General features: G+C 39.9%; 1 protein-coding gene across 1 annotated transcript in view; it reads left to right on the top strand.

The window, feature by feature from the left end:
- The first annotated feature begins 218 nt into the window (after window positions 1-218).
- The window catches only part of LOC137284164 (uncharacterized), a 58,262-nt gene continuing 47,310 nt past the window's right edge, over window positions 219-11,170 (top strand). The window contains exon 1 of the mRNA XM_067815884.1: window positions 219-318. Coding sequence (XP_067671985.1) covers window positions 266-318 — 53 coding nt within the window. The 5' untranslated portion in view covers window positions 219-265. The remainder of the gene's footprint in view (window positions 319-11,170) is intronic.

Here is an 11,170-nt window from a genome sequence, read left to right as displayed (position 1 = left end):
TAAAATAAAAGAACTAAAAAGAATTGACGTGGGGATACTTATGGAATATTCTATAGCCGCAACGACCATCAAAAGAAAACAATCCTACATGGGTCTGAGCCGTCAACGTTAAAGGTTCGTAGACAAGGTCGTTGTAGTCACTGTAGTCTCTCTGTCACTCTCTCTCTCTCTCTCTTTCTCTATCTCACCCTCCCTGAAAGACATACGTCTGTCGTAACCACAGGAGACAAATCTACTGTCATCATCACAAGTGTGTCATCATTCCATGTGCAGATACATCTTCAACTACACAGCGCTTGCGAATTCATCACGACTGCGGTATGTACTATTTACACTGATGCTCGACTCATCCAATTATCATTTGACAACATTCAGTCATCTAACGCAATCATATTTATCAAGGGCTAATACAATCTACACGTGTACCGAGGTCTTTAGCATTCTATAACACTGTCGCCGCCAGTCTTGCAGCCAGTCTTGAGATACGCTGCTTTAAGCAGCAGAACACATAGCATCTTTGTGTTTTAGACTTATACGCCTAGGTCATCAGAACTCTGGTCTTCTACGTGGCCAGTGAATTCTCCCTCCACGGTCCCTCCACGAGGCCACTCATAACACATCCAAGCACGTTTGGTTGTGAGTCTTGAGGTGGATATTACCAGTCTTGAAATATTAGCGGAGATAAACATAATTATCTATTAAACAGCACACGGCAAACGAACATAATTTTCAAAGAGACGATGCAAAAAACCTTAACTTTAACCTTAAAAAGCATAAGTGAAACTTATTTTAAAATGACTAAACACGTAAAATAAAAACAAAAATACACACTATCACATATAAATAATACCACTCTCACATTCCGAATGACAAATATTTTAAATACTTGGAAAAACGTGAGTAGATATGATCATGGTGTGACGAGGTTGATGGTGCTTGCATCCGTTTGTCCATGCGTTCTGTGCATCGTGTCAAAGGGAACAGACATTGAAGGTCGTTAAAGTTTTTTAAATCCTGTCATCACTTTGTAGTTACGTGTGTCACAGTCTTCCGACATGTCGCTGTTTGCCGGACAGTGAAACAGTGCTTATAAATATATGTACAATGACTTCCTCATCTCAGAGTGCGAGGAAAACCGACACAAAGGGGAAGCAACGTTTGAAAAAATAATGATTTTCCTCTAATATGAACATACAACATTTCCAGCACAACTTCTTGCTATGTTTGGTTTCTTTGTTTGCCACTTTCAGCAGTATTCCAGCTATTTCGTTACAGTCCGTCAATAATCGAGTCTAGTGGTCAATAGCATGAGCCCACGCTATTTGAATATGATGGCATGTGCCAACCAAGCCAAGGAGCCTGATCACCCGATCCCGTTAGTCGCCCCTTACAACATGCATGGTAAATTCTGATCTGGATCTTCGTTGGTTCCATGTTACGGATAATCATGATGCACCGACATTTTAGTCAGGCAACATGGAGAGTTGATGATTATGTTATTCTCTAGTTTACCTGGTGCAGACTCTGTCAGATCACCGTCAAACAGCTGACATGCTGCCTCATGAATTCATACCAACCACATTTCATATTTGTGTTTACTGTTAGACCTTATAATCATGCTAGTCTCTAGTTTACCTGGTGCAGACTCTGTCAGATTACCGTCAAACAGCTGACATGCTGCGTCATGATTTCATACCAACCACATTTCATATTTGTGTTTACTGTTAGGCGTTCTGTCATTACTGACATGTTATGTTGCGTTGTGATGCATTTGTATTTTGATGTTTTCTTTATTGACGAGGTATGGTTTCGTACATGTTGGGACATGTATTAATATGATAACGTAACAACGCTGTTTAGTGGTGTACGGGTGATGATAGTTTTAGATCTAATTGCTAGTTTTACATTGTTCTCTGTGATATTCTAGTTAGTTTTACTGTCCTTCGCTGACAGCTTTTTAGAATGTGCCATTAATTACTATGTATTTTTATATTCAGTTGTTCTCGTCACGACGTGGCTGAAATACTGCCGATGTGACGATACATTTTGACTCACTCCCTCTACGGTTGATGGTATGCTCTTTCTAGGAAGGTATTTGAAATTGCGACTAAACCCTCTCCACATCTTCAGTGAACTGTTGTTTCTTGACAAATATATCAAGCAATGACAACAAATATGTCAAGTCTTTAATACATGACACTCATACATTCAATATGCTTGATCAATGTCTCTAAGGTGGAATGTGTGTGTACGTCAGAGTGGAATTACTCAGAGTTTGTGAAAGCATTGAGCGACAGCAAGTTCAAAACGACTGATTGAAATAAGAGTTGGGATCTGCTGATACAAAGTTCAACCGAACCAGAACTCTAACAAAAGATAATAGATTGCTACACAAACGTCTGTCAGATACCATATATGTCACGATGAATCGTTTCAAATTGTGCAACAAGCGAAAGCAAGTTAGATACATTTGCCAACATCACAACATTATTGTGTCCAGACCAGACAATGCGGGTATCAACATTGCAACCATTTATAGCTAAAATGGATAGAATTATCATTAAAACGACCGCACGTTATCAGAAATGAGCGGTCCGCTGTAACTTGATAATGCCCGCAAAATGCTTAACGACGGGCCATTATCAAGCCGGTTGTTAGGTGACGTCATAAGTAGCTCAACTGTTGAAGTTCATCACCTACGGCTCGTTTGAACTTGGGTTCATTATTGACCATATATCTGGCTCACATTCGTCACACGTACTCGTGCCACTATGCACTTTCCTGCCTGTGCCAACCATAACAATTGTATCATAAATGACAACATACAGCAATGTAAATATCGACTTGAAGTCTAACGTTGTTGATCACAGAAAACAATGGCGGCTGGTAGTATGAGCAGAGGTCAAGGTCGAATGTCGTCACTTTCAATAGTGACGTCATCTGTGTTGTTCTATGACGTGTCTATGTTCGTAAAATGTGTGTCAGTGACCTCCGTCGTTTTGTTGTTGGCAGTAAATGCTTTTAAACCGATGCCGCTGTTTTTATTCCTATTTTATTAAAAATTCTATTCATTTTAGCTATAATAACGGTAACGCTATTTTTCAGGGCATTATCATTTGCAGAAGCCTCGGTCTTTTCAAATGCCCTCCTTCGTCGGGCAGTTAATGAAAGACCTCGGGCTTCTACAAATGATAATGCCCTGAAAAATAGCGTTACCCTTATAGTATCTAAGCAGTAGGAATATATATTTATACCAACAAATTCAGCTGACCCGACCACCCGATCCCGTTAGTCGCCCAAAACGACAAGCATGGGTTGCTAAAGGCCCATTATTAATCAAGGGTCAAATCAAACTCGCTGCTGGACGTCAAACTGGAGGAGATGTCCTCAATTGTTACTGAAGGATTGACCTTTAGATACCATCCATCAAAAACCAACAGATCGATCACTCAGAGGCGATCATGAAGTTCAGCCAAACAGATACTGAAATAAATCCGTTGATTGGGTTGAATGTTGTTGAGAGTTATTGCCAATTTAGGTGATGTTTCGGGTGTGCACATGTTCAATTTGTGGGCCGGATGGATCGCAGCAAGATGGTCGATCAAACCGGCAAACACTCTAAAATGTCCCTTTACTGTAAATACATAAACGCGACATCAAGATTGAAGAGAAATAATTCAACCTATTCAACCAGCATCAGCCATGTGATGAACCTCTCTGCCGAGTAAAAGCAAAAGCATCAAACGGAAAATTATTAAACAAACAAAAATAAGCAGATGAAATAGATCATTTAAATGTACTTGCATTACAATACTGACGAATGTTACGATTCGCTGAAACATCGAAGAATGGGAATGCTGTGAATTATGAGCCACATACTGTTTACAAAGCTGTATGGATTTCGAAAGTTTACATATCGATCACACCCACTATTAGGTATGATCATGATCGAACTTTGATCCCATGACAATCTATTGTGTCCATCATATCGCATGATAACTGCCAACCGAGATTGCCTCGACCTAGGTGAATGACCTTAGAACAGTTGCATTCTTCTATTTACATGTTACCGATATACCACGGTACAAAGGTACTGCAGCTCACTTAAGCGATGTTATGTACATGACATATGTCAACAAGAGACCTATGCCGATTTCTTGACAAATAGCTTCTTTCACTTATTAAACAAAATATGAAAGTTTAACAAGATTAGGGGATTGGCTGGCCAATTTGGATTCAATCAAAGCTCTATAATTATATATCTTAATACTACCACACCGATTGTCCCTGATAGAGTGATCTACTTTCAGTCGTTTGCGGTTTATGGCTTGTCGTTTAGATAAATATCGTGTTATGGTTACCTGCCAGGTTCAGATATAAATATATGATATTCTAGGTATTTTACTGCTGTGTAGACAGGCACAAAAGCTTACACCTATTGTCTTACTGATACATAATATGTGGTTGAAATATTGCCGATGTGACTTTTCATTTAAAAGCCGACAAACTCGTTACGAAATCTTTAATACTTCACTAATTTCAATACTAATCTTGTTTCATGGGACAATGGATGTTATATACAACCTCAAATGACTGAACAGAATATGGGGGATAGCTGTGATGAGAATGATGATTTAGTGGAGGGGTTGGGTAACCCCCTTTCTCATTAGAATATCAGAAAGAAAATTATTTAGTTACATGTCCCCTTACTGTGAAATGAAGGAACTTGACGTAATGTTTGGTGTAAATATGTATATACTAATATCACATCAATATAAGACACATCAATATATGAACTAAGTGGTGTATTAAGATTTGACGGACGATGGGGTGCCGTAGTTGTCAAGATGAGCCTCAGATGGCATTGTCAGTGACACCGAACAAGCATGAAACAAATCCACAGAAAGTGTCGACATGTACAGATAACTACAAAATTGAAGGAAAGTGTGAACCTACTGTAAGATGGTATCAGTATGTGCAAATGAGAGCGACAAAAGAGCCAAACCATTAGACGCATCTGCTGAGCCACGCCCATTTCACGATTCCGACAATGATTTGAGATGCTTTTATCTGTCCTTTTACCGTTGAGGAAGACCCACTGTAATTAGAGGCCACTGAGGGACAATATCAGATTTTATAAACACACATCTCCCTCCATGCAAGAACTGTGTTTTGGTATATGCATTTACAAATGTGTGTTTTTTTTGTTTTTTAATGTCGTTTACATCTACATGCGTGCACGTTAATGTCTGTATATTAGGTAGAGTTTGGGGAACGTTTGCTCAGTCTTATGTCAATAACATTTGCCTAAACGCAGCCGAAATACACAAAACAAAAACAAAACATGGGTAAAATGCTCAAAGGACATTACGAGAAGGGTGACGAAGGGAAAGATTTATTTCAAGATTATTAATTTTTCTCCTTGTTCAAATTCAAATTATTTGTTACAAAGTACACAGTTTCCTATGAAAGGGATTCATCAACTAACACTCCATAGAAATAATGCCATTCCATACACAGTTCGGAATAGAACCAGGTCACGCTGCACGTCTTTGCTAGAAAATCCCCCTGCGGGTGTTTGCCTTCAAATGAACGTAATACATCCAAATTGTAGTAGTGACATGCTTCCCACAAAGGTGAAGGAACAACTACTTGAATTATTTAGATTTGCAGTTGTTGTAGTATTGTTGTTGCTGTAGTTATTGAATGTAGCATTTCGTTTGAAATATGTCAGGTGTTTCAGATTCTGGATAGATAACTCCCTATCAAGAAGTTCGATCTGCTTTACTTGACTTACTTTGTTTACATCCGTCCATGGATGCCAGTATAGCTTGTGACTCACATAATGGCCACTCACAAAAGTGAGTGTGTTCGGTTTTTTATGCCGCACTCACCAATATTCCAGATATAGCGGCGATCTGTAAATAATAGAGTTTGGACCAAACAATCCTGTGATCAACAGCATGAACATTTATCTACGTAATTGGGATAGGATGACATATGTCAACCAAGTCAGGGAGCCTGACCATCCGATCCTGTCAGTCGCCGTTTACGACAAGCATGAGTTACTGAAGATCAGTTCTAACTCGGATCTTCACGGGTTTATTTAAAAAAAGACATGATATAAATTCAGAACATATTCCCTCTCTGTAGTTAAGGTGAAACCGATGATCACCACCATTGTCAGTAGAGTCACAATGAGCTATGGTCGAACACAGTTTCAGTTGCACATATCAAGCGATCGACTGCTCATTCTGTAACTAGAGACTCTGTGGCCAGACAGAAAGCTCATTGTGTGTTTCAATTAAAGTGTATGTGTGTTGAATAGATTTAGTCCAGTTTAATCACACGCTCTTCTCATAGCAGACGATACAATATTCTAATGGGTTATCGACAGCCATATGCGTCGTTGAATACGCTGTCGACGGATCGATATTTTATGAGAGTTGATTAAATAAAGTGTTGATAAGATAAACAGATAACCATTTTGACCAGCCAGGACTGAGAATTCTTCAAAAGTTTGTAAAAAACCTGTAAAATGACAATGTTACCAAATGCTCGCGGAAACTTTCCCGACGAAAAGGTCAAACACAACCAAAGACGGGACATTGGGTTGCCTAGTTGTCAAAGTGTTAGCTCGTCACGTGGAAGACCCGGGTTCAATTCCCCAAATGAGCCCAATATGCGAAGCCCATTTCTGGTGTCCCCCGTCGTGATACCGTAAAACCATACAAACCCAGAACCAGCGGTACGCCTATTGTTCACCCCCATACAAGAGAACGAACCTTAGGACACATGTCCATTATTATCCCCCGTCCGTCCGTCCGTCCGTCTGTGCGTCCTCATAGCTTCGCCCGAAGCTGATTCAAAATATTGATGTTGGCTTCATCACATTTGGTACAGAAGCATGATCCCTAGATGTGCCTTTTGGAGTTTAGATCCAGGTGTGAACTTTATTTCTTTTTTTTTTCGGTTTCCATAGAAACATGTCTTAGGCTGTAACTATGATTGATGATCATCTTATCCGGAGCAGATCTTCTAAACTTTACATCACCCGTGAAGGTCCCGGGGTAGAACAGGCCTTCAGCAACCCATGCTTGCCATAAAAGGCGACTCTGCTTGTCGTAAGAGGCGACTAACGAGATCGGGTGGGCAGACTTGCTGACTTGGTTGGCACATGTCATCGGTTCCCAACTGCGCAGATCGATGCTCATGTTGTTGATCACTGGATTGTCTGGTCCAGACTCGATTATTTACAGACTGGTGCCATATAGCTGTAATATTGCTGAGTGCGGCATAAAACTAAATTTACTCACTCACTCACTCACTCACCCACTCCAAACTTTACATACTAGCTTCATAAAAATTGGTACGTATGTCAAGTATGATCTCTAGTTGTGCCTTTTTGTGATTAGACCCAGATATTAATATCATACTTTTGTGGCTTCCTTGGAAACATGACGTAGGCTTCGGCTTTGAGAATGTCATTTTGTGCGGAGCAGATCTCTCAAACTTCTGCTTTATATAACTTGGTACACATGTTCGGCATGTTCACCATGATCCCTAAATGTGTCTTTTAGCGGTTACACCAATGTGTGAATTTTACTTTTTGTGGTTTCCATGACACCAAGTTTGACTTTGACGGAAATTGATGATTGTGCTCTGTTCCGGAGCAGAACTTTAAAACCGTTCACTATTCTTCACCAAACCTGGCGAACAGATACTACTTGACAAGTATTAGATGAGCCACGACCAGACAAATGACCCCAGTTTACATATATGGGAACACCCTGCAGAACGTTACATTTGAAACAAGGGTGAAACAGATTGTCGTCTAAATATTGAAAAGTTCAGTTTCCGCATGCGAATCGTGTCGTGATAGTGTTTTGCTGAACTAACTCGCCCTACGAGACACGTCTTAAACAGCAACGACATTGATTTCAGCCTGTATTGCACGTGCTTAATCGCCGGTCTACCTGTAGCAACCAAGTGTATTCGTCCAGATTACTTGCCCCGCCTGCTTGTCACAAACGCGTTCACTGCGCTGGCTCATCTAATACTTGTCAAGCAGTATGTTTGGTGGTATAGTGGCGTCTTATGGTACATTTGGATTTCTGAATAAAATAATGCTGCGTTTCCATGGCAACAAGTTCGGCTTCGACTGGATTTGGTGGTAGTGTTCTTTCCCAGAACAGAACTGTAAAACCTTACCTTACTCTCCTCCAACTCTGCCATATGCACACCAAACCGTTGACATACTGTAATCGTGTGGTAATTGCTTTGGACGCCATTTTCGCCACCGACACGCCGCAAAAGGAGACATATCTATAGGGTTGTCAAGCTTCACACATATCTTTAATGTAGTGATAGTGTCAGCAGCTCAGACCACATGTATTATAATACTGTTCTACTCTGTACAAAAAGTGAGTTAACTTTCCCCCGGTAAAGCAAGACATACTCCTGGTATCAATGGGAAGCATGTTGGATCGGACAGAAGATCAAGTAAAAAACAAACCTGGACAGTCTTCTTCACTGATAATCAAGGTATTGTTGTGCCTTAGTATGGCGTTAAGAAAGTGAAAAAGACAACATGCTGGTTTGGGACATGTAGTTTGTATGCATTTTATAGCTCATGAAAGGGGACTTTGTTCTTAAAAACATACCATCCTGCAAGCACATACTTTCACGTCTTAATCCTGCAAGTGGTGAGCTTTTGTAAACAGTGAGGCGCATGCAGAAAGAAGGTATGGCAAAACAGCGGTGTGTATTACAAGAACATTCATAAAAATAATCATTCTGAATTAGTCGTGGTTCGTTTCTGCCCCAGGGATACAATTCCGTGCAGGTTTCATTGGTATATTTCACATCTGCTTTCACTCTTTCATGACCTTTACGATGGTAACGTATCTTCCGTTGAAGGCAAACACCGTCTCGCTGTATCTCCTCATGGTATTGTATAAGACCTTTGGTTTGGTATAAAGAACATCTGTTATTGGACGCCAATTGTTCAACAATGTCTGTGTCAACATATGTGCACATTTAATGAATCAAAACAATACGACAGCAGAACAATGCATACTAAGATACAAAGGAAATCATTGTAGACACAACAAACAATTCTTTGAGAGTAAGCTTGGGGTAGTAAGGAAAGATAACAATAAACATTGTACGGATGAACAACTTCTTAATTACAGTGAAAGTCTTTGAAGGGCATTTAGAAGTTGATATCCATAAAAATCATTCTGAGTGAAAACGATGTTTCGGTGTAGGCAGGAGATCATTTATGTTTTTTGTCATGGCGCTGCCAACTGGGTAAGCCCCTCCAACACCCGGTAGGGCAAGATGATACTTACTCTTTTCTTGAACACCACGTGTTTCCCTCTTCTTTCATTGGTGTGTGTTTTTTTCTGAGATATTTCAGACAAAGAGTGTTATTCTGTTTTCGTTTCGTCACTGTTTTGGTGTTGTTTGCTTCATCAATGTGCCATTTTGAGATGAGAACAAGGTATTGAGCCCAATGACGTTTGTTATCACCGTAAAACAAACTCCCTCTTCACAATCAGATCCACTATACCGAACAGCAAAAGAAACACAATTTTCGAACAAATGAAATATTTTAAAGAACGTGTTCATCTTTATGTATTTGTTTTTATAAAAAGACGTGGCAAAAAGTCAGGGTTGTGTTCACTATAGTATGTACATTGTGGAACAATATTTTCAATGACGTCTTGCATTGCCAGCATCAAGTATTGTCGCTGACAGTTTGCAATTAGCCTCAACTGCTAGAATAAGGATGGTTGGACAAAAGCTGCTACTTGACAACTGGGAAAATCGATTGAATGGATTGATAATGTGAACGGGGCGATGCTCAAGGGATTACAGATCAATAGTCAGACCAGTTTCAGCCAGGTGGCATTAAGCGACAACCTATCACACAACAAACTCCAATGGCATATGATCACATTTGAATAGTGATTTAGAACTGTGGATATTCAGTGTAGACACCTGGTGTCTTTACAGTGGTGCCTGATACATCAGCTGTTTCATGACAATGTCTCTTTTCTCATGATCATAATTCACGAAACGGCCAATATTAACTATTATATTCATAGACTACTACTCTTTTGAAAAGTATAATGCCCCCAGAATGTAATATAATCGTTTCAATATACGTCCTTTGAGTAGTGCACTGTGTGGTGCCTCTTTAGTGATATTCTTGACTGAAATCATTAACGATTCATATTGGAAAATTATTTAGAGCTTCGATTGGAATCCTTCATTCATCAGAATAAATTGTAATATACCCAGCCATGCACACAGTTCAATATGTAGTAATGGGTAATTATAGATGATTGTTAAGTTATTGAAATTCTTAGGTGCATTGTTGTAGAAGGAAAAGTGAATAGACAAGTAACTCTGTCCTTAGCAACTGAATACCCACATGTTACACTAAGGGGATATAGAAGAACGATATCGGTTCTTGAATTTGAGAATATAGAGGCGAATAGGTTGAGTCTACTGATTCGTTGTATATTCGTTATTTTGCTAAATGGCCTCACATATGAAAGTACGTTGATCTGCATTTAGGAACGCGATTCCAAAAGCGAAGAATGTCGATTTAGATACAGTGCGAGTTGAAGTTGACAACAACAGCACATCGAGGCCTGAGTTTTGTTTGTTGTTTAGCGCTACACAGAGCAATGCTCACGCTATATGACGGTGGTCTGTACATAACTTAGTCTGGACCAAACAGCCCAATAATCACCATAATGAGCATCGATCTACAGAATTGGGATACGATGACATGTGTCAACCCAGTCAATGAGCCTTGACTATCTGATCCCGTTAGTCGCTTCTTGCGACAAACACGGGCCTAGATTTTCGAAGCCCTCTTAGCGCTAAGGTAGTCGTAAGCTATTGTTTATGTACGGCCATGTAATCTGGGCCATGGATTGCTGAAGACTAATTCTAACCCTGATCTTCACGGGTGGCTGTAGATAGACTTCATACGCCTCCCAAATACTTTTTCCAATAATAATTATTATGCATCTAATACTTGAGATTGGTCTTCTTTCACCTTCTGTCTGGTAAATGTTATTTCCAACACGGGGTGGGCATTGGGTGGCGTTACTCTTTGGTTTGATCAGGCTTCATCGTAGACAATTCTAGT

Source organism: Haliotis asinina, chromosome 1 (genome assembly GCF_037392515.1).
Source record: "Haliotis asinina isolate JCU_RB_2024 chromosome 1, JCU_Hal_asi_v2, whole genome shotgun sequence".
In the NCBI taxonomy this organism is placed as follows: domain Eukaryota; kingdom Metazoa; phylum Mollusca; class Gastropoda; order Lepetellida; family Haliotidae; genus Haliotis; species Haliotis asinina.
Note: the sequence above shows the minus strand (reverse complement) of the source record. Positions and strands in the feature narration are given on the sequence as shown.